This window comes from Trachymyrmex cornetzi, unplaced genomic scaffold (genome assembly GCF_001594075.2).
Source record: "Trachymyrmex cornetzi isolate Tcor2-1 unplaced genomic scaffold, Tcor1.1 scaffold1026, whole genome shotgun sequence".
Taxonomy (NCBI): Eukaryota; Metazoa; Arthropoda; class Insecta; order Hymenoptera; family Formicidae; genus Trachymyrmex; species Trachymyrmex cornetzi.
The window spans coordinates 34,259-58,820 of NW_017295572.1; the positions used below are offsets into that span (position 1 = coordinate 34,259).

Below are 24,562 nucleotides of genomic sequence, written 5' to 3' on the forward strand. Positions count from 1 at the left end.
CCTGCTCGATATCTGCCGTCAATCTGATTAGCATGTCAGTAGACACTTTTGTCTACTGACATATTTCTGGCAACAGTTTGCCGACATCATCAGATATTACAGACTCTGTGAAACTTGTTGCCTTTCTGTCATCAGAAATTGATAGTATACTTTGCTTAAAATCTATTTCTGCAGACTTGACTATCTGGAATCGTATAAAAATAACTTGCTTGATACATACATGGAGATTTTATGTTAAAGACCGGAATTGTTCAAACAAACAGCTGTTGATAATGAAATAAAGTCTCTTAATGCAAAACATAGCGTGTAAATAACAATTTCTTCTAACAAATAAGAATATTGCTAGTATTTTGTATATCATTTTATTTCAAAAGGCTATTGGAGTTATTATAATATAAAATTTTCTATAGAGGAATTTATTTTTGATCATAGATCATGTCTCTTTTATTTTAAAAAATGAATACATGTTATAAATATACACGCCTGATTCATGTAAGTTTTTTACTTAGAGGAAGTGCTAAGAGGAATTCCCCGCTTATCGGCAGAATATTTTTTTGGTATTCATTTCTGTCTAGTTTACAATAATATGTGAAAAATTGATTTACTAACTGATATAATTAATACATACATACGTCTAATTTATCAAATTGTTGAAATGCATCATAAGCAGGTATTTTTTTTGTAGAGCAAGCGTATACAAATTATGTCAATCAGTAAATTAATTTTTCATATTATTACTTTGATAAACTAGACAGAAATAAATATTTACAATGATAATGAATACTATAACAAATTTTCCCAACATTAACGATACTGCTGTGTTGATAATATATTAACAGATAATGCATTGATACGACCCGGGCGCGCACCAAGTTTTTTCTTGATTGTTCAAAGAACACATAAAAGTCATCAAAAAATAAAAATAAGTATAAAAAATGACTCAACAAATTTCAAATTAGTATATTGATTAAGAACAGCTACGAGCCAAAATAAAACACAATATTGTAACATAAAAATAAATTCAGAATAAAAGTAGAAATAAAATTAAAAACAACATATATTTAACGAAGAAAATAGCCTACATTAACTGAGATAAAAGCCTTACGTTTCGACCGCTTTCGGGTCATTATCAAAGTTCAAAATTTAAAATATATATAATTATTCGGTAGTGTAAACAATTAACATAAGTATCAATTTAAAAAATAATTACAAAAGACCTTCGTTGTTGAGGCCGAACTATTGTAAGTAAGTCGTCGACGCAACGCAGTTCTCGAATTCATGTAATGACGCTTGTTTTAACATCCATTAATGCAGTTAGAATCGTCAAAGTGCCGATGTACATCATAAGTCCCAAATAAATGAAGATGACAAAATATTCAAAATCGATGGGAAAACAGTGATAATCTTATGTCCTTCACATAATTAAATTTCGGTTTCTTAAAAAAAGCAGTACGCAGTATATAAAATAGAAATTATGTCCAAAAAACGCAATATCCATATTTAAAAAAGAAAACGTATATCAATTAAAGTTCATTAAACAAGAGATTTATTCTAACCAAACGATCAGAGAATTATTCTCTGGTTAGAACAAATCTCTTGTTTAATTGACTTTAATTGACTTTAAGTTTTCTTTTTTAAATATGGACATTGCATTTTTTGGACATAATTTCTATTTTATATACTGTGTACTGCTTTTTTAAGAAACCGAAATTTAATTATGTGAAGGATATAAGATTATCACTGTCTTGCCATCGATTTTGAATATTTTGTCATCTTCATTTATTTGGGACTTATGATGTACATTAACACTTTGGCGATTCTAATTGCATTAATGGATGTTAAAACAAGCGTCATTACATGAATTCGAGAACTGTATTGCGTCGACGACTTACTTACAATAGTATGGCCTCAACAATGAAGGTCTTTTGTAATTATTTTTTAAATTGATACTTATGTTAATTATTTACACTACCGAATAGTTATATATATTTTAAATTTTGAACTTTGATAATGACCCGAAAGCGGTCGAAACGTAAGGATTTTATCTCAGTTAATATATGTAGGCTATTTTCTTCGTTAAATATATGTTGTTTTTAATTTTATTTTTACTTTTATTCTGAATTTATTTTTATGTTACAATATTGTGTTTTATTTTGGCTCGTAGCTGTTCTTAATCAAAAAATAAAGTAAGAAATCTATTTTAAAGCAGAGAATTTTTATTTTTAAAGTAGGAAATTCTTTTTAAAGCAGAGATTTTTTGTTTTAAATATACTTAACGTTAATATAATTGTGGGGTAACCCTCGCTTTTGTTTTGAACCTTTTTGGTAATAACTTTTAAATGAAGGACGAGCACCAACTGAAACCATCTGAAGGTCACTCAGGGTCATGACAACATATGCCAAGGTCAAGATCATCCGAGCTGTGTCCGTTATTGTCGATATTTACAGGGTGAGTTCAAAAATTACTTATTATTCATAAAAACATTTTCATTAATAACTTTTTAATGAATAACGAGCGACGGAAAGAGTCAGTGATCTTGACCTCCTTGAGGGTCAAGGTCAAGGTCACTCGGAGGTCATTTGGAGCAGGCTATGTAAAGGTGAACATTTACTAGTTCATGCTCTATGGCTTTGAATATTCGCATTTAATTAAATATTTATTTATATTTTTAATTAGTTTTACTTTATTACGCATTTTATATTGCTTTATATTAGCACTTTCTATCTTATCGTCGGCATATGGCTTATATTTGCTTTAGGATCATTATGATAATTTATTATCTGATGTATGTATACCTGACTAGGAATTATATTCTTATTTTTTCATCATGGTGTTTCAGTCAGAAATGATAATGGAATTGACATCGAATCGATGTCGATTTGATGCTTCCGACATCGTACGACGATAAAAATAAATTTACACATTTTTTATAGTTTTATTAATGAGAAATATAAAAAGGAAATTTAAAAAGAAAGTATATATCTGATCATTCATAATGTTTTTTTTTTCGTTTTATGGGTGGATTGTTCCACCTTTCGGTAAACTTCAGCTAACTGTCTTACTCTCTTACTCTCTTATGCTTTTATTCTTTCGTTTATCCAGTAGGTAAATTTATAAATTTCCACATAGTTTATCGAAGATGAAACAACTAGAATTAAAAGAATGAGAGAATAAAGTCTGATTAATATGTATTAAAAAATAAAATAATGGTGAAGAATACTTACGATCCTTGACATTTATTATTAAGACATCTCCAGATGTGATATAGAACTAAACGTTCGCCAGCATTAGCAAATATCATATATGCCCATAACATACATAATAATTATTCATATTGAATGTAGATCAATATTTAGCGAATGTGTACAAAGTTGGCATATACAATGGCCATATTTATCGCCTTTATAGACAGATGTTCAACTGATCTGGAATGCACTCTTCATTGCCAATTTAAAATTTCTTCGCCGCCGCGCCGTGAAAAATCGATTTCAATCAATCGATGAATCTGTAGCGAAAAGTAGGCGATCTTTTTTACCTTTAATAATATCTACGCTGCATGAAGCCTGTACCTCTTTGTACATAATATCACCGTGTTAAATATGTCAGTTGTAGCACGAAATTTCATTAATTACGACCTGAAAAAATTTACATGAATTTACATAAAATATTAAACCGATACACAAATCGCATATGTGGGATCGCGCATTTATTTGAATTTCTGTCACAACGCTTAATTTATTTAGATTGATTTGTATGAATGATTAATGAACACATGTGGCGTTGATCGTCAACAACGCAGGTAGTCAATGAGTACCAATGAATTTATCAGTCAGGTTCCTCCTTCTATGTATAATGATGGTTCCTATGGTAAGAATCATTCAGTGGAGATCGAGCAGCCGCGACGATCACACAGAACTTAGCATAACTTTCCTTCGAGGCGCTGTGGTCGCGTGACTACTAAGTCAAGATTTGATAACGACGATAATTAGCGGCAGTAATCACGACCATGGCTAGGACATTCTTATTCATTTTGGCGATCTTGATCTATGGCCAGGCGACTTTCGGGTACCCCAGTGATGTCACGTCATCGACACAACAGCACATGCAAAAATCCTGGCAACGTGAATCGTATTGGCAAATACGACGGAAACTGTTGTTGGATGAAAAGCAAGAGTCCTTGGGCGGTGATCTGGAACTTAGTCCCATCGAAGCTAAGGCCAATGATGTTCTAATGAAAGCAAAAAGTCGAGAAATCTACGATGGTTCGATCCTTTCACTTACAATCATTAGAACGGGATCAGTTCGCGACTGACCACCGCGTTTATCTTGTTCGCGATGAAATAAATTCAAAGAAAAGATTAATATTTAAAAATTATTTTAGATTCTTTTTTTCAAATGGAATCCGTAAACGTCATTCTGTGAAATCAATTTTGCAACATGAAAATTCAAAAGAATTTTTATTTAGTGTACATAAATAAAAATGTGTATAATGTCATCTTCATCGCATTAATTCTTTCATGAAACGAATCATGGCTTATATATCTAAAATTCTTCTTTTTAAGAAAATTCTATGTTACAGCATACTTATATATTATCTAACTCCAATAATCTGATCCTTTAAATTATGTTGAGAAATATGCGTTTTTCCAGCGAGCTGTCATATTATAAATTAATGATTTGTCAGCTGCGTGTTATTAACGATTGTGCACAAACCATGAACTTATACTGTGTGAACTAAATGTGAGAATATCCACTTTTACGACGGATATGAGAAATAATTTGTCGAATGTGATGCTCAGTGACATAATATTTACCAAAAAAGAATATTTTACATATTAAACATTTTTCAACAAAAGCACAATCTATAAAGTATAACACAGTGAACCATTACACTTTTGTTGTTTGCTAATGTTAGATAAGGATAAAATGAGTCTCTGTGTTGTAGTGTTAATTATATGTCTTTTATTGGAAAACATCCATTTAAAGAAAATCAATGCTAAGAACTTGGCTTATAGAAGCGTAGTGAAAAAATGAATATTAACGAGGACTTCAAAGTTTGCGACCTTGCATAATTCTAATATTTTTCTTGTTTGGTTTACAATACTGGAATCCTGATATTTCTGCAGGTTTTATAACCGGTAATACCTTTTTGCCGTCGTTTAACTTTATGGAAGTGATATCGAAGATCGAGAAATCTGAGGTGTTCAAGATTCTGCGCGATATGCCTAAAGGTGCTGTTCTCCACGCTCACGAATCTGCCATGGCCTCGTTCGACTATCGGTTCAACAATTTGACTTATCGCAAGAACCTATACGTGTGCGTTAAGAACGGCTCTGTGAATCTCAAATTTTTTAATAAACCTAACAACGATTGCCACTGGGAATTACTGAGCAATGTACGGAAAGATCCGGCCCGGGCCAAAGATATTAATGAAAAGATCAAGCAATCCATGACCATGATTACGAAAAATCCGAACAGCGATTATAATACCGTCGACAAGGCATGGGAGAAGTTCAATAGCCTCTTTGGCTCTTTAGGTTACTTATCACATCGACCGGCCTACGAGGATCTCTTTTATCGCAATCTCCAGGAACTTTACGAGGACAACGTAATGTACGCGGAAATACGAGCGACATTATCGACATTGTACGATAGTTATGACGGCAAGTCGTATGGAGCGTTGGAAAAAGCACAAATCCAGAAAGACGTCGTTGATAGGCAAGATGCTTCCTTTTTTAAATTATCTTATTTCTGTAACTTCAGATAAGCATAATAAGTAAGTAACATAAATGTAGTAATTAAACATGATATCACAACAATTTTTCCTATTTTGAAATTAACAATCTCGAGAAGTTTCTTCGGAGAAGTTATTCCGTTTTATTAGTTATTCCAATATTCAGCGACTGCGCCGAGAAATATTGTAATACGAATAAGATAACATAATAATGGACGCGACAGGTTTATGAAGGATCATCCTGATTTCATCGGCGCTAAAATTATATACGCGCCAAGTCGTGCTGTTGACCAGAGTAAATTCGACTACTATCTGAAAACATTGACGCAGTTAAAGCAACGCTTACCAGATTTTATAGCTGGCTTCGACTTGGTCGGCCAGGAAGATAAAGGGAAACCCCTCATCGAATTTGCAGACAAATTGAAAAGCGTTGATCCGAGCATTCCATTCTTCTTCCATTCCGGTGAGACCAACTGGAACGGGGAATCTACCGATTTGAATCTCTTCGACGCTATCTTGCTCAACACCAAACGCATTGGCCATGGGTAAATAAAGCAAATACTAAAAAAAAAGTAAAAATTAAAAGGTCCGAACTGAAACACTGATAAAGATAAATTTAAGAAGTCAAATTAGATATAAGTATAAAATAAAAAATAGATACAAGTATAAAATAAAATATAGATACAAGTATGAAATAAAATATAAGTATAAGTATAAGATAAAAAAAATGTTTATAACTTGGAAAGGAAGCGTTTCCGAACCCATGTTTATATGACTTTTTTCATCCTTACAATGAATGAATAGGAGTATACTCTTAAAGTTTAGCCAACTATTTCTGAAACACGCTGTATATATAAATTTTTATTACAAAATTGTAATGAAATGTAAAATGAGTTATAATATATCAAACATTTATATAAAATATTCCAGCCTAATTAATATAGCAAATTTAAATATTGATGGTTTTAAATATCGATGATATTTCTCTATATAGATATGCGTTAACGAAGCACCCACTCCTATGGAAGTTTGCGCAGCAGTCAAATATAGCGGTAGAGGTCTGTCCTATCTCAAACCAGGTTCTCGGTCTTGTTGAGGACATGCGGAATCACCCTGCTGCTAATTTGTTCGCAAAAGGATCGCCAGTGGTAGTCTCCAGCGATGATCCCGGATTCTGGGGTGCCAAGGGACTGACCTACGACTTTTACGAAGCCTTTATGGGTATTATGAGTGCCAATTCAGATCTCAGAAGTCTCAAGCAACTGGCAATGAATTCGCTGATCTATAGCAGCATGGACGATCAAGAGAAAAAGAAAGCGATGAGTCGATGGCAAGTGAAGTGGGACTCTTTCGTGTCTAAACTGGCAAAATCAGCTTGATGACGAAAAATGCCTCTTTTTTAACCCTTACCGTACCATCTACAATTTGGTGCCTCATCCATACCATCAAGGGTCACTTCAAATCTCTTCGTTTTTTCACCTCTTCAAAATAATTTTAAAAAATCTCTAAAAATTTACCAACATACTTTCAACTTTCTAGAATAAATATTGACTCTTTATTTTGGAAAATAATAAAATAGTATAATTTATAATTATCGAAAGACTCAAAGAAACTTGCACGAACAGGAATTGCAGCTCGGTCACTAGTTACCCATATTAGTACGGTAAGGGTTAATGTTGATATAAGCAAAAATAAAAGAATATTTTTAACAAAACAATAGGTGTCATATAATTCGGCAATATATCAGAATATTTAGAAGCAATATTTTTAGTGGAATACTAAAATTGTGTATTAACATTACGGAATTGTTATCTAGAATTCTTATCTAAGAATTTTATATATGAATTGTTATATACCTCATCATATTTTTTAACGATGTATCTTAACGATGCATTGCGTGGAAATGTTTATAATGTGCTTAAATAGATTATGCTTACTGTGAAAAAAGCCTATTATTATAAATGTAGATGGAAAAAATACCGCACCGCGCGCGCGGCGCGCGCGTTATGTTTTGTATAAGAAGATATAAAAAATGCAGAGCAAAATAAATATTATTTTTTCATTACATTTAATGAGATAGTTGATCAGTTCGATGCTTGCTGCAGGAGGTTATAAGCCGAATAAGAAGTCCTGCAAATCTACGGAAATAAGATATTGCATCACTGTGAAACGTTCAAAAGATATCTATTTACATTTATGTTAATTTGTGGAATTGGCTTCTATCTTAACTCAAAACAAAAATAATTATCGCAATAATTTTTGTACCTCATAAATTTCGCAATACACTTTGTGTACTTGGCGTTTACAACGCTCGCGAGAATTATTTTGTTCTTGTTTAACATTTGATAAACAACATGAATGAAGTAATTCTAGAGTTGCGAGCATCAAGTAGAACGCATAATATACATAAAATATATGTTTCACTTACTTTCATTTACTTACCCAAGTAAAAGTATTAAGAGATAACGCAAATACCCCATGATAAGAGAACATTATTCCTTTTTGACTGCTTATCATAATCAGCATCAGCGATCTGCGTTCTCGCGGTGTCACCATTGTCCAGTCACAGGAATAAACAGCTGTTGCAATGTCTTTACTCTGCGAAGAAAATTCTCAAAGCATTAGCCAATTGATCTTATATTTGTTCACGTGGAGATATTAATTCTATCCATTATGAGATAATGTTCGAATAATCATCGGAAGCTGTTTCCTTATTGAGTTATAATTTTATTTACAATATATTCTTCGCAACAGGTATGCTTAACGAGCATTAACGCGTGCATAATACGTTGGTGGCCAAATCCAGAGACAGCTGAAGCTAAGATTTAATAAATTATACTTAAAAATATAGTACAAATGTGATGAAATTGCTTCCTGAATATTGACTACGTCTTTATCAAAATTGTCTTCCCCTACTTCTATTGACACATATCTACACAATTTTTTTATTGTCTTCGTTCTTATTTATCATTTTAGTTGATATATAGATACAAATATATGTATACTTCTGAGGCGGCAAAATTATTTTTGCACGTGAACAGCCAACTCTTTTTACACGTTTCTGATTCTTTACTTTTTATTTCTTGCTTTTTACCTTTTAACTTTATCCTTCTTTACAACTGTTTTATCAATAATCGTGCTTCTTGTTACGTACGTCTTGTCTCTTTCGAAGCTGATCAACTTTTATCTTCAGTGAAAGAAAAAATAGGATAAAAAACAAAAAAGGAATAAATAAAAAGTACTAAAAAGCTAGTAACAGGAAGCAGTGAGCACATTGTAGATTAGATTTAAAACTTTCCAAACTTTCTATTTTCCATGTGAATGCATCTTCAAAAAGACTAAATTTTCATATACCATTTACAACGATACGCGCGCTTATATACCTTCAACTCAAGCTCGTTTCCGTACCAGCAGTAATAGAACAGTTGAAGCAGCATTCCGTTCAGATACATAAACATTGAAAAGAACTCAAAGCTGAGTAGTTTCTTCTGCAAGAATTAAATGTACGTCACATTGTCGAAAATACGTAAAATGTGATTCTTGCAATACCTTTGATATTAGGAAGATACTAGTACACACAATGAGCAGACTGAAGAAGAAGAAGATCATTATCGTCCACATGAACAAGGCTCGTATTTTTTTTACTAGAATGCTCACAAGCAAATGATGTTTCACACATTCCACAATCGATGCGCTTGTTTCTCGATTTTGTCCGGAAGAAATACGACCGGAGTTCTTCAAACTGTCTGTCAATCGGCAGCACATCAGCTCGATCTGCGCACAAACTTGAATTGTGAAGCCGTAAACGAGACAGTCGAAGGTAACATTAAGCATTATTCCGTAGAATAGGGTCAAAAATTGCTGCAGATACGTAGCTAAATATAAAAGAAGATTCGACACGGAATATGGGATGTATGTCTTCAACGGCAAGACGCGCTTGCCTCCCTTGAGTAATTCTAGAGCTGGCGTGACCATAAAGCCAAATCCAGTCATATACGATATCATCATGAATAGTATGCTGCTCCATTTAGCTGTTAAATATTTGGTTTTCAGTAAACGTTCTAGTTGAAGCTAATATTTAATTAATCTTCTATCTTTTGTTTCTCTATGACAATTAGGAAGAAATTAAGAACGCGTGTACATTATTGACTCACAATTAATTTTAATTGTTTAATTTTTTTAAATTTAAATTCTATTTGCGTATTTTTGCAATTCAATACATTTAATGAAAAAGAGGTAGAAAAGCTAAAACACAATGTTTTAACAAAATTTTACGTTTATCACATTTTTTCACATTTACCACATTTGCTAAAATTACATAACATTTAATTAACTGGTTAATATTTAAACAGGTGATTATTTTTTATTGTCTTTAATGATCTTTTTAATTGTCATTAATGATCTTTGATACATATTTCATGATAGGAAACATATACCTAAAGCAATATTGAGGAAATGGAAAGTTACTTTTTAAAAGTAACACGTTACAGTTACTCGTTACCGAGTAGGAAAAGTAACAAGTTAGCTTTGACCTTTACTAATTACCGATTTTTAAAAGTAACTTGTTACAGTTATCGTTACTTGAGAAAGTAACTTTTCGTTACCTTTCCGTTATTTTTTTTTAAATCGACCACCGCCGATCACAGCGAACGGACCTAGGGGTTTCTCTAGTCTCAAACGCTATGCACTGTAAAAAATTGTTGTGTAAAATTACAACTATCTGGATAATTTTGAGACCCTAAAATAGTTGTAAACGTCCACACGTTTGCAAATTTGCAATATGCAAATAAAAATAATTTCTTGGTTTGTAACTAAGCAGATTGTGGAAGTACAATTACAATGTGTATGTTTAGTTACAGGAAGAATAATATGACAATACATTTCGGACTATATATTATTATACATTTAACAGCAATACGCGAAAAATTTCTGTTATATTACGTAATATTACTAAAATTTGGATAATTACAGAAAGTATTCAAAATATCCTGCTATTTACATAATTTTCAATATAAAATAAAATATATTTACACAATAAAAGCAAATTTACATAATTTTTGGGGAATTTCATAATTTCTGTAAAATTACATAATTTCTTATATTTACAGGATTAATCATGTAATCTATTTTACATCTATTATATGTGTAAATTTACAAAATTTTTTTACAGTGTAAGTGGCTCATGTCGTATCATGTCCAATCATGTGCAAAGTAATGACAAAAGTAACTGTAAAATTCGTTACCGTTACCAAAAAGTGTAACTTCGTTACCGTTACAGTTGCTACAGAAAAAAAGTAACGTAGTTACCAGTAAAGTTACCAAAAACATAACTTGTAACTGTAACTTCGTTACAAGTAACGAGTTATGTACTTCTATTCCCTGAAGAAATATGCATACAACATATGTATCTGCGAATTACTCGAGTACCTCTACGGCTGTGCTGTTCTATTATCAGCTTTTCCATGGAATTTCTAGGCTGGCACATTTTTACACGCAGAGAATCCAACAAATCCGACAGTTCACTCTCTCGCAGCAAAAAATTCGCGTACTTCACGCACAGTGTTAAGAAAGTCAGTCCCAGGAAAAGCCCTTCGGTCAACTCTTGAACGTGGTCGCGCGTACGAATCACCTCTATTACATCGAATATCGTAAACTCATATATCAAGAGAAAAATTGCGTACCTGCAGATATCCACAGTTTTAAATAATCGATGAATAAACTGACGAGGAAGAGAAAGACTCAGGCATAGCAAAATTCACAAACCGATGCAAGAAACGTTTTATATATCACACACAATTTTTGTATGATATATTAATTATATTAATATATCACACACCGTATGATATATTAATTATATTAATATATCACACACCGTATGATATATTAATTTTAATATAACTGCTTCGTGTGTATGACATACCTGTAACAAAAACGCAAAAATCTGACGCATATGTTGTCGTCTTTGCGCTCTTTCCATGCGCCGCAAAAACGCAGAGCCTTAAAGTTTATTGGTAGAATGTCCATATCGTCATATTATTCTCGCGTAATTATCGAGACCTTATTCTTGTCCCGTTTCGCAAAATTTCTTCGTCTTTTAATATTGTACAAGTTTGATTCTCTTCTTTTATCGGGTAAAATTTCCGATGACGTTCCATCATTACGAGCTGCATTAGTAATGTTGTCAACCGCACGTTAAATTTTAATATGATCGAGTCATTTCTCTCATCGGAGCTTTTCTTCGATGTCGCATATGTTTCGTTCATTGAAGAATATAAATCGTTTTTATATAGTATGCTTTTAACATAAAATTATTGCATGTCTTGCAAAATAAGAATTTGTTGAATAACTCTTTTGCTATGCAATATTAAATATCCATAGGAAAACAGAGGCATAGAAAATAATAATAGACCGGCGAAAGGTATAGACTAGCGCTACATAAATGACAAACTGCATAGTCTGAAAGTGGAGAAGGTAAGAAGTTTTTACAAACTGTTCTCATTGACTAACACATCTGTTAGGATTGAGTTTGAAAACTGAAATTTAATTTCGGCGCGCAGTTTGCAGGATTGAAAATATAACATATAAATTCACACAAAATCATTTAAGCACCAAAAATCCAGTTTGACTGTTTAGGACTGTGCATCTTATTCTCTTTAGTGTAAAAAGTAATTATGTAAAAATGTGATATAAAGTTGGATTTTTTCAAAAAGTACTATATTACATCTTATATCTCTTATCTTATGTAAAATATAAAATATACATACAAAGCACATTTTAACTTTTTACAATACACGTGATGTATTTTAGTCAAAGTTTGCTGCAGAAGATTAAAAACTGATTAAGACTTAAAAATTTTGGAGAAAACAAAAATGTATTTACATTATTATAGTATCAAATATTTTACATAACTTCTTTTTATATCAATTAATTAATCAGTTTGAATCAATTTAATTCTTAATATCAATATGTATATTTAGATTGCTGCAACGACAATAAATTCGACATATTTTGTAATGTTGAAATCAGTTTTACATTTTATAAGCTAGCTTTACAGCAAACCATGTGAATATATTGTTCTCAACTTTACACCTATAGATAACGCAAAAATTCCACAGTGATAAAAGTAATTTCTTTTTAGCTGTCACAACGAACTTCAAAGATTTGCTCTTTTACAATGTTTAATTATTAAAATAAATATTATTTGCAATGTCCTTCTGTACTCGTCAAAAGTGAATGCTAATTATATATATTCGCATTTATATAATTTGACCTAATATTTTTTAATCAGCAACAAATAGAACAACTTGATTTGCGAAGCAGAGTTCGTCAAAGAAAATGTTAAACGTTATTGTATAAAACAGTGCTGCAATTTGTTGCAAGTACATCATTACATATTATATGGAAATGTTTTCAGGATGAAACAGAGAATGTACGATTTTTCGTGGGTAAATTCTATTCTCCTCATAATTCTAACAACGGCATAATTTAAAACCAATCAATACATCTAAAAACTTATTTAACATTAAATGCATCTGGCATGAATAAATAAAGCCAATACTCTGAAAAAAGAAAATTAAGAGATCTGGATTAGAATATATTAATAAAAAATAATTAAAATGATCAAAAAACAATTTATTACAAAATTATGTCAATTATTTCGCTTTAACTAAATTTTTATTACAAAGTTTTGTAAAATTGTGACACCATAAAATAAAACATTTATTTAGAATATTCCAATCTAATTAATACGGCAAATTAATTTTAAATAACAATCGTGATAACGAAATACCCACTTCTATGAAAGTTTGTACATTTAAATATCATGGCAGATATTTGTTCAAATCAAATTCTCAATAGAGACTCAATTTAATTCGCGATTACTAGAGTAGTTTTAATTACGTTTATAGTCGGGAAAAACAATTCGGCGCGCAGTGTGAAAAGACTACAATATGGTATATGTGCAAGTACATATATAATATATATTAGTAATACAAGATTGAATTATTTAAAGCAATGAAGATCCAGCTTCGACCGTAATAGGCATTTTTAATCTCTAGTATTGATTGTGTTCTGATCAACGACATATATACATAGACCAAGCATTCTGTCCTTAGCTTGAAGTCGGATTAGGATCCGTGGTGTCTCTTGTTATTTTGATGAGAGCAGTGCGAGAGAGTGAAATAGCACCTAAAACACCACATAAACTGTCAATTTCCGGCTTCAACCCCCACCACTGAAAAACATGGGAATGCTTGGTCCATATATATATATATATCGTTAGTTCTAACATATAAAATAAAGATTCTTAATATTCTCAATAAAGGATATGCAGATTCATCTTGCGGTCAATTTATTCGAATTAGGACGACTAGTGGTGGTGATCTCCTATAATTAACCCAGATTCTGAGACTTAAGAAATTAATCTACGACTTTTACGAGGCTTTTATGGAAATGATGAACGTCAATTCAGATTGTCAGATGTCTCAAGCAACTGGCGATGAATTTGCTGACCTAGCAGCAGATGAGAAAAGAGGAAAGCACTGTGCAAATGGCAAATCAAATAGACGCCTTCATACCAAAGTAGTCCAACTATTTAGTTAAATGATGACGGATCAGAAATACAAGCATAGAAGACGAGCAAAGTGCTTTCTCGCGTTATTAATATGAGTAAAAATCCCTTCTCGTGTTATTAATAAAAATAAAATTATATTTTTAAAAGAATAACAGAATGGTACCATATTATCCGAAAATATAATAATAATAATATATAATAATAAATCACGTTCTTTTAAATTTAATTTAGAACATTCTTGCATTCTTTTATGTTTTTAGTGAAAATACACCAAAAATGTATATCAATTTTATGGAATTGCATTTAACTAAATAATATTTTTATTAAAATTCTATATACATGCTTCATTATACTATCTCATCACATTTTTTTATCCGATGATCAATGACAAGGGTGGAAACCTTGTTATTGTAATATATTCTTTGAAATCTTAGATTCTTTAAAAAAATATTACGCCATATATGTTATGTTTTGAACAATAAGAACTGCGCATAAAATATAAATATTATTTTTTCATTTTATATAATCCAACAATTGATTAATTTGATGCTCGTTGCAAGAGATTGTACGCTGAGTAAGAAGTCCTGCAAATCTATAGAAATAAGATATTATCACTGCGAAACGTCTAAGAGACATCTATTTATATTCATGTTAATCTGCGCAATTACGTTTCTGTCTTATCTGAAATGCGCAGATAATTGCCGTAATAATTATTATACTGTATAAATCTCACAGTACACCTAATATACATGCCTACATACTTTACTTACCCAAGCAAAAGTATTAAGAGATAATGCAAATATTCCGTGATAGGAAAACATTATTCCTTTTTGACTGCTTATCATAATTAGCATCAGTGATCTGCGTTCTCGCGGTGTCACCATGGTCCAGTCGCAGGAATAAACAATGGTCGCAATGCCTTTACTCTACGAAAAAAAAATTTGCAAAGCATTAATCGACCAATATAATCATATAATATTTTTTCGTACAGGGATATTAATTATTTCCACAGCTGTATAAACAATTGTCGCGAACTGTTTCTTTGAACTATATATATTCTTCCCAAACTTTTTATTTCTTATTTATTTCTTTTAAAATGCTAGGCTTTTACACACATATCATTTTCAACGTTACGTTTATTTACCTTCAACTCAAGCTCGTTTCCGTACCAACAGTAATAAAACAACTGAAGCAGCATACCGCTCAGATACAGGAACATTGAAAGAAACTCAAAGCTGAATAGTTTCTTCTGCAAGAAATAAATGTACGTCGTATTGTTGAAAATACACAAAACGTCTCTTTGGCGATACCTTTGATATTAGGAAGATACTGGTGCATACGATGAGCAGGCTGAAGAAGAAAAATATCATTACTGTCCATATGAACAATTCTCGTATTTTCTTTACCAGATTGCTCACGAGCAAATGATGTTTAACACATTCCACGATCAAGGCGTTTGTTTCCGGCTTTCGTCCGGAAGAAATATCGCCAATATTCTTTAAACTGTCTGTCAAACGGGAGCACATCAGATCGATTTGTGCGCAAGCTTGAATCGTGAAACCATAAACGAGACAGTCGAAGTTAACGTTAAGCATTATTGCGTAGAATACCGCCAAAAATTGTTGCAGATACGTAGCTAAATATGGAAGTAGATTTGACACGGAATATGGAATGTATGTCTTCAAAGGCAGCACGCGCTCGCCTCCCTTGAGTAATCCTAAAGCTGGCGTGATAATGAAGCCTAACCCGGTCACGTACGATATCATCAAGAACGACATAGTACTCCACTTAGCTATTAGAAATATTTGATTTAATAACATTTTACGTTCACTACTGTTGTCAAAGTTATATTTAATTTATAATATTTAATTTATATTATTTATAATTAACTATTAGCATAATTCAATAACTATTAAGCAATTAAGCAGTTTAAGGGTATAAAAATAAACTCAATAGCTCTAATGCTGTTAACAAGAAATATGCATTTAAATAGATGATTATTTACTCTTGATTGCCTTGATCATTAATAATCTTTGATATATATTTATATTTTGTAATATGTAACGTTTATATAAAGCAATCCAGCAAATACAAAGTTACATGTAACGTACCCGTTAGTTGTAATTTCCCACTCAACAATATAACTGTAATATAACACACGTGAAATTACAACTAACGGGTACGATAAATATAACTTTGTGTTTGCTGGGAATATTCATCTGCGAATTATTCCAGTACCTCTGCGGCTGTGCTCTTCTATTATTAACTTTTCTATGGAATTTCTTGGCTGGCATATTTTTACGCGTAGGCAATTTAATAAATCCGACAGCTCGTTCCCTCGTAGCAAAAAATTCGCGTACTTCACACACAGTGTTAAGAAAGTCAACCCCATGAAGAGTCCTTCGGTCAGTTCTTGAATGTGGTCGCGCGTGCGAATTACCTCTATCACATCGAGTATCGTAAATTCATATATCAAGAGAAAAATCGTATACCTATACAGATATCCACCTCTTTAAATAACTAATGAATAAATTAACGAGGAGAAGGGAAGCCTCATAGGCATAACAAAATTCACAAATCGATGCAGGAAATGCTTTATACACACACGTATTATTTTTATTATATATTTTAGTACAACTGTGTGTATGACATACCTGTAACAAAGGCGCAAAAAACCAACGCACATATTATTGTCCTTCCGCTCTTTCCATGCGCCACAAAAACGCAAAGCCTTAAAGTTTACTGGTAGAATGTCCATATCGTCATACACGTATTATTCTCACGTAATTGCCGACCTTATTCTTGTCCCGTTTCAGTCGTCGTGAAATTTTCTTCGTCTTTTTAATATTGTATGAGTTCGTTTTTCTCTCTATATCATGTAATAAAATTTCCGACAACATGCCGTCAATACGAGCTGCATTAGTAATGTAGTACAACATTGTCAAACGCACGTTAAATTTTAATTCAATCGAATCGCATTGGTCTGTTATCAGAGCTCTTTTCCAACATCGCATATGTTTCATTCACAGAAAAGAAACTGTTCTTAAATAATATGTTTTTAACGTAAAACCATTGCGTGTCTCGCAAAATAAGAATTTGTTGAGCAACTCTTCTGTTGTGCAATATTAAACATCTGCGGGAAAATATAGGTACAGAAAGTAGCAATGAACCAGTGAAAGATATAAACTAGTGCTACGTAACTGATAACTGCACAGCCTGAAAGTGAAAAAGGTAAAAAGTTTTCATAAACTGCCCGATTATATACCTAACTGCAAATCTATTAAAACTGATTAACGATAATTTAATTACTGTAGTGCATGTGAGTATCTTATTCTTTTCAGTGAAATAAATAATTATTAAAAAACTTAATATAAAGTTGAATTTTTTCAGATAGTATGATATTATATCTTTATGCCATAATAAAATATAGAATTGTACTTTCACATAGATTTTAATTTTTTGTAATACATACGGTGTGTCTATTAATTTGACATTTATTGCAAAAGATTAAAAAACTGATTAAGCCTAAAAAAATCTAAAAAATGAAATTTAATTTACATTATTAATTCTTAATACACACCTTCGAGTCATTCGTATCCTACGCATTTCTTTTCTTTTTATATACTAAGAGCACTAATTGACTGCTCTAATAATACTGTTATATAAAAGATAATAAAAACCACATATCTAATAAAGTATTTTAACACATGTAAAATATTGTCCTGTATGAAATAGTTCATTAAAAAATAATTAATAGTTTAGAGACGATTCTATTTTGAAGGACTTTCACGTGTATATACATATCTAAAATACACGATTGTAAGAAAATACGTAATTTTATACAATCTGTAATTCTTTTTATAATTTCAGTCTAATCACATCGACGTCTGTTGTAAGACGTTAAAGGTAGAATAAGACGTTTTTAAAATCTGCAAAGGCAAGGATTATTGACTATTATTTTGTTACTGCCATTAGAGGCTGTATAAAATGAATCATCGTCGCATTTACCCAAGTGAAAGTGTCGAGAGCCAAATTAAAAATTCCGTAGTAAGACAGCTTCAATCCCTTTTGACTAGTGGTCATTACGAACAACAGACTTCTGCGGTCTCGCGTTGTGGCTATCGTCCAATTGCTCGAGTAAATAGCGTCGCCAATGCCTTTGCTCTACACATACACACGACAAAAAACATTTTTACCGTTTATAGTAAGCTCATTTGAAATAATCTATGATTTTATAATTATAAGTAATTTATAATTTAACATTCTAAATAAATATTACAAGACTAGAACGTGTGTCTATGAGTTTATAAACATACGTAATTCATATTATATTTCATACATATCATCCAGAATTCCGTCATAAATTAAAAGTTAAAATCGGCTTTAATTTACTTTATTACTTATCATTTATAATTACCTTTAATTGCAGCTCATTTCCATACCAGCAATAAAAGAACACTTGAAACAGCATACAACCAAGGTACAAAGTCAATGACAAAAATCCGACGCTGAGAAGTCTCTTCTGCAAGAAAAATTAATTCAGTATGTTTGTGAAATACCGCTATACGCATTGTGAATTAGGTATTTAGCAGTAGTGGCGCTTTTTTATCGACGATTTTTTTATCTGCTGTATACAAAAAAATATTTAAAATAATATTAGAAGAATTTCGGCGGCGCCGATAGAATTGTAAGGAATTAATCGTAAGGATCATTGTAGGGATTTCAGTTTACGCGACCTTGGACATTTGGAAAATACTGGTGCACAGAGTCACCATGCTGAAAATGAATAAAATCGTCACAGTCCACACAAACAACGACTGTATCCTGCGCACGATCTCGTGTACGTATAACTGATGTCTCACGCACTCGCTGATCATCGCGCCTTTGTCCGTATCGATTTGGTACTGCTCCGAGTGATCCTTGTAGATCATGGACAGACGATAACATAGCAGCTCGATTTGTCCACAGACGTGAAGGGTGAAGCCGTAGACGAGGGAATCGAACGAGACGTTGAGTAGTACCCCATAAAATATTGCGCCTACGTGCTGAAGGTAAGTCGCCAAATATGGATATAAACCAGATATCGAGTATGGTAGATATGTCTTGAACGGCAAAGGTCTGTCAGTATTTTGGGGTCCAACGATGGGAGCGAGTATAAGAGCTATGCAAGTTGCTTGAGATATACTCATGAAAGTCCTGACACACCATTTAGCTGCGGTAAAACATAAATATTAAAAACGTATATTTTCAAGTTTATATACCTTTAAATATATATTCTCAGACTAAAAGTATATCGTAGAATGAGAGAGATGAGAGTATCAAATATAAAGTTAGTAAAAGTAAAATAAAAGTTACATTCTCTGACATAATATTAATGTTAAACAATATTAATTTTAAATTTAATTAACTTTGGTATATTTTTTTATAAAGATTTATTGATGTTTGTTATTATCTATCAAAATCTTAATATAATTGCATTGCTATAGTAAAATATATTATAAATAACTTTATAGCTTTAAAGAAATATTGAAATTCATTATCCGCAATAATTTCATTAGAACGAAAATTACTGGCTAAATACCTTTGCGATCGTACTTAATAAGGATCATCCTTTCTTCGGAATTCCTTGGCTGACATGTTTCTCTTCGAAAACAGTCTAACAACATGGACACCTCGTTTTGTCGAACTAAGAAGTTCCCATATTTAAAGCATAAAGCTACATAAGTTAACGCTAAGAAAAGTCCTTCGGTTATACCTTCGATATCATCGTGCGTTCTTACAAGCTCAATTACTTCTGATATCGTAAATTCATATATTAAAATAACAATAGCATACCTGTCAAAATTTTAGTATGTCTTAAAATCTTAACAATTTTAGTTACATATCTTGATTAAGTAGAAATATCTAATAATGTCTGATCGTGAAACACTTCTTTAATTAAAACAAAATTTAGTTAAAATCTTAGAAGGTCAAAAATAAATTGACGGAACCTAAATTAACAACAAATTTAATAAATAAATAACAAAAATTAAATGGAAACAGATTTTCTATGCACAATCTGATAATGTAATTAAATTAGTCCTTTTTCATACTCAATAATAAAGCTATATATATATATATATAAAGAAGAAAAAAGAAAAATTAGAACGATGCAAATACAGATATAAAATATAATAGAAATGTATATTCATAATAGAAACAAGATGTAGAAAAAAGTATTATTGTACCTATAGCAGGAACTTAAAAAACGAATAAAAAGACCGTTATTATCTTTCTTCTCGCTCCATGCACCACAGAACCAGAGAACTCGGAAATTCAATGGTAATATATCCATAATTCCGGAACGATCACTATAGATAGTCTCCCTTTCGTTATTCCTTACTATGCTTTGAAAATATTAAGCTTGTAGAGAAAAATATAACGAGACTTTCCATACATTGTCAACGTCCGGTCTCGTGAATTAATAATAATATCGCTGGAGAACGTTCTATAAGCGTTCGAAATGTTCTAAACATTCTTTAACATTTAATGACAGCGACAGAATTAGCTGATTTTCTTTCTTCGCTACATTTTCTTTTCGTCTCTGTATTCATTTTCATATAATCATGAGACGTCTGCGACAACATAACCGGTCATTATTTTTTAAATTATAAACTTGTGTAGCGTATGCAGTATCGAATGTACAAAGGGATACTGAGAGTGAGGGATATTAAAGTATTATTACTATTGATGTGCATGAAATGCTTTTGCAAGTATCGCTCGTCTGTCAGAAAAACTAACGAACGTGAAAATTTTGTAAGGAGAATATAATAAATCGTGAATTTGCAGAAGAGCGCACAAAATAAACTGCAAGTATGTTTTTGGATTCGTACATTGTTTTGAATTACTCCGCAAAAAAATGTTCAACAAGAAGTTTTATTTTTATCATAAAATTTTGTTGAATAGATATTATGTATAACGATAATGTAATAATTTAATAAGAGAAATCGAACGATCGGCAAATGTAATCGTAAACTTGGTGCGTAAGAAGGCAATATGCCTATCCGTTAATTTATATGTGAATACTGAAGATGGTCCGATTGGGACTGAAACGTTTATTATTATATTTATGTTTTTAATCAAGAAATTTTAAATAATCGCTACTGTTATCTGGCGCTCGTAGTACATGCCTTGTATACAAGAAGTTTGTGTTTATTGAAACCACGTTCACTTCGACATTGCTTATCATAAGAATTTTATTTTTATCATAAAATACACAGGACTGAAAAATAGTTTATTTAAGACGAGTTTTTCTATGTAGATATAAAAATATCTATAAAATTCTAGAGATACATGTATAGTAGATACGAAAATAAGTTTTATGTTAATTTGATTAGAATGGTAAAACAGTTATTGAAGAATAGATACGAAGATATTAAATCGTAGCTTGTTGCAGCAAGTTGAAAGAAGAATAGGATGTCTTTAAAATCTGTACAGAGACAAAGAAGAAAAATTTAAACTTTTTGTATACAACATACAAATTTTATATCATACATCACGTATTTAAGAAATTATATATACATTGAAAAAAATGTTCTAATCGAACTAACAAAAGGACCTAACAAGAATAGCATTTTGGTGAGACTAAACAGAATTTCTGGTTATAATAACCAGAAATTTAATTTTGTCTTATCAAAATGTTTTCCTATTAGGCTCTTTTAATTGTTGATTTAATCAGAACATTTTTCTTAATGTAGTATATTTTAAGAGTCGCAATTATATATATACATATTTAATATGCTTACCCATGTGAAAGTACTAAGAACTAACGAGCAGATTCCATAAAAAGAAAGCATTCTGCCACCCTGGCTCATCATCATCATAAATGATAAACTTTTGCGTTGCTTTGCCGATATTACTGTCCAGTCACTAGCATAAATAGCATGTGCGATACTTTTATTCTGATCAAAAAATATTTAACTTAATAAATGGATTTAAAATATTAATTAAAAGTGAAATAATCTAAAAGTTTATTATCATCAATACTTTTAAATCAAGCTCGTTGCCATACCAGCAATATGAGAACACTTGAAACAACATTGCTCCTAGGTATACTAAAAAACCGAAAAATTCAACGCTGAAGAAATTTTTCTGTAATATAAAGACATCGATTGAGCATTATCTACACTTAGCTGATATCAATTCTATACATGTTTTAAACCAATTGTTATACATTAGATATCTGATAGACGCTGCTGCAAAGAGTGATAAGGCTGAAGAAGAACAAAATGGTGATAATCCACATAAATAACGATTGTATTCTGTACGTGATATTGCACACAGAAACATGATGTCTCACGCATTCCGCAATGGCAAATTTCTCGATGACGTCATGCTCCTTCTCTTTATCGTTCTCCTGTAGAAATCGGAATGTTTCCGATAATCGATAGCACAACAACTCGATCTGCCCGCAAGTATGAATAATGAAACCGTAAACGAGGGAATCAAAAGCGACGTTTAGTGATACCCCGTAAAGTACAACTGCAACTTGCTCAAGATAGGTCAACAGGTAAGGAAGTAACTCCACCATAGAATATGGTACGTACATCTTCATCGGTAACTGCCTTTCGTTCTGAGTCATTAAAGGTCCTATGAGAACCAAGAAACCCGATATTTGCGAAATGAACATGAAGGCACAGGCTATCCTTTTAGCTTCGTTCATAATACATCACAACGAAGTAGAGTTTGCAAAATAATTAGATTCTATGAGATGTAGGAATATATACAACATATATACAAATTATATTACACGTATTTAAAAAATTATATCAGGTATTTAAAAAAATATGTATACATTAAAAAGAATGTGCTGATTGAACTAACAAAAAAGCACAAGAAAGGCATTTTGGTGAGACCAAATAGAATTTCTGATTATAATAAAAAGAAATTTAATTTAATCTCATCAATGCCTTTGTATGCTATAATGATTATAATTATATCTGTTCTATAAGAAAACAATAACATTTATAATTTAATAATAATAATTTGTATTTAATAATAAGTTAAAAGCATTTAATAATATAGTAATAAGTAAAGAGACAATTGAAACTCCTTTAGTCTTAATAAATTAAAATTTTCTGTTGTAATTAAACTTTTCTGTTAGAATATCGATATTTCATCATTTCGATATCAATTCGAAATTAAATAATTAAATATATTATAAGACTCGGTTCAATTATATTAAAACGAGAAGGGCTATTAGAGTCTAGCAAGATAACTTATACTATAATAAAACTTTATTGAAATAAATAATAAACAACTTCAATAACAACTTTCAAACGTTTCGACCTTTTTTTAATGGTCCTCTTTAGTGAATATGTCTAACTTACATGTGTTACTCAGTATATAATACAGTAATCTTTTTATAAAACTTAATTCTTCTTCCCACTAATACATATTAATCTAAATATTTTTTTATTCGTTTTTGTTTGTCCTGTATAATATTTTTGTTTGTACAAAGTTGTTTAATATTTATTTCAATAAAGTTTTATTATAGCATAAGTTATTTTGCTATAAGACTCTATATAATAGCCCTTCTCATTTTAATATACCTAATTCGAAATTATTTCGAGATTCACTTTTAATATACATCCCATATAGCACAGAATTTACAGCAATATCGCTGCAATGTTGCAGAAGTTGCTGCAACTTTTGTGCAACTTTGTACTGTAGAGGATGTGTCACTTTAAATCATTATATAAAATGAAATTTATGAATGAAAAATTATATTGTATTAGCAGCTACGGATAATGTAAAGATTTTATCATTTGAGTATAATTTGAGTTTTACATTAATTTATACAGGGTGGCTCCAAAATTTGACCTCACCCGTCCTGAGCAGGTAGAGCGGACTAAACTGAGTCGAAAAGTCATCTACCATTTTGCAATGTTCGCAATAGTTAACGAGATATTAACGTTTAAAGATAGCCGAATACGCGCGTCCGTCTGATCTAACATTGCCGAAGGTACGACCCACCGATCGCATGGTGTGCGGGTCTCGAGGAGCGAGGATGGCCTAACTAGAGTTCCTTCTAGTCGGTACGAGCGTTTTGCTCCACCTCTGACACTATACTAATATATCTTTTGTGTCCGTTTACAACACAATCGCTCTATCTCTAAATTTGTACATGATCTGGCCATATCGTCCTCCTATCATTTTCTTTGGAGGCGAGAACCAATAAGTAAAGAAGAAGAAGAAGAAGATCGGTGGGCCGTAT

General features: G+C 31.5%; 5 protein-coding genes across 5 annotated transcripts; 1 reads left to right on the plus strand and 4 right to left on the minus strand.

The window, feature by feature from the left end:
• The first annotated feature begins 3,886 nt into the window (after positions 1 to 3,886).
• LOC108758618 (adenosine deaminase CECR1) lies at positions 3,887 to 7,180 on the plus strand. Its single transcript, XM_018503657.1, has 4 exons — positions 3,887 to 4,263; positions 5,128 to 5,719; positions 5,960 to 6,280; positions 6,730 to 7,180. Exons 1-4 carry the CDS (start codon positions 4,008 to 4,010, stop codon positions 7,112 to 7,114), a joined length of 1,554 nt encoding a protein of 517 aa, XP_018359159.1. The 5' UTR covers positions 3,887 to 4,007; the 3' UTR covers positions 7,115 to 7,180.
• A 591-nt stretch (positions 7,181 to 7,771) lies between these two features.
• Positions 7,772 to 9,344, minus strand: LOC108758638 (odorant receptor 82a-like). Its single transcript, XM_018503681.1, has 4 exons — positions 9,285 to 9,344; positions 9,119 to 9,223; positions 8,178 to 8,333; positions 7,772 to 7,873 (listed from the first exon to the last, which is right to left on the minus strand). Exons 1-4 carry the CDS (start codon positions 9,342 to 9,344, stop codon positions 7,820 to 7,822), a joined length of 375 nt encoding a protein of 124 aa, XP_018359183.1. The 3' UTR covers positions 7,772 to 7,819.
• A 5,501-nt stretch (positions 9,345 to 14,845) lies between these two features.
• On the minus strand, positions 14,846 to 16,601 carry LOC108758628 (odorant receptor 82a-like). The gene is made up of 5 exons (XM_018503668.1): positions 16,546 to 16,601; positions 15,714 to 16,137; positions 15,452 to 15,556; positions 15,078 to 15,233; positions 14,846 to 14,899 (listed from the first exon to the last, which is right to left on the minus strand). The coding sequence occupies exons 1-5, from the start codon at positions 16,599 to 16,601 to the stop codon at positions 14,846 to 14,848; spliced, it is 795 nt and encodes a 264-aa protein (XP_018359170.1).
• A 1,581-nt stretch (positions 16,602 to 18,182) lies between these two features.
• On the minus strand, positions 18,183 to 20,641 carry LOC108758611 (odorant receptor 46a-like). The gene is made up of 6 exons (XM_018503644.1): positions 20,535 to 20,641; positions 19,889 to 20,142; positions 19,044 to 19,519; positions 18,725 to 18,829; positions 18,316 to 18,471; positions 18,183 to 18,236 (listed from the first exon to the last, which is right to left on the minus strand). The coding sequence occupies exons 1-6, from the start codon at positions 20,639 to 20,641 to the stop codon at positions 18,183 to 18,185; spliced, it is 1,152 nt and encodes a 383-aa protein (XP_018359146.1).
• Positions 20,642 to 21,721: 1,080 nt separating this feature from the next.
• On the minus strand, positions 21,722 to 23,008 carry LOC108758646 (odorant receptor 13a-like). Its single transcript, XM_018503693.1, has 4 exons — positions 22,520 to 23,008; positions 22,333 to 22,437; positions 22,092 to 22,247; positions 21,722 to 21,775 (listed from the first exon to the last, which is right to left on the minus strand). Exons 1-4 carry the CDS (start codon positions 23,006 to 23,008, stop codon positions 21,722 to 21,724), a joined length of 804 nt encoding a protein of 267 aa, XP_018359195.1.
• Between the last annotated feature and the right edge of the window lie 1,554 nt (positions 23,009 to 24,562).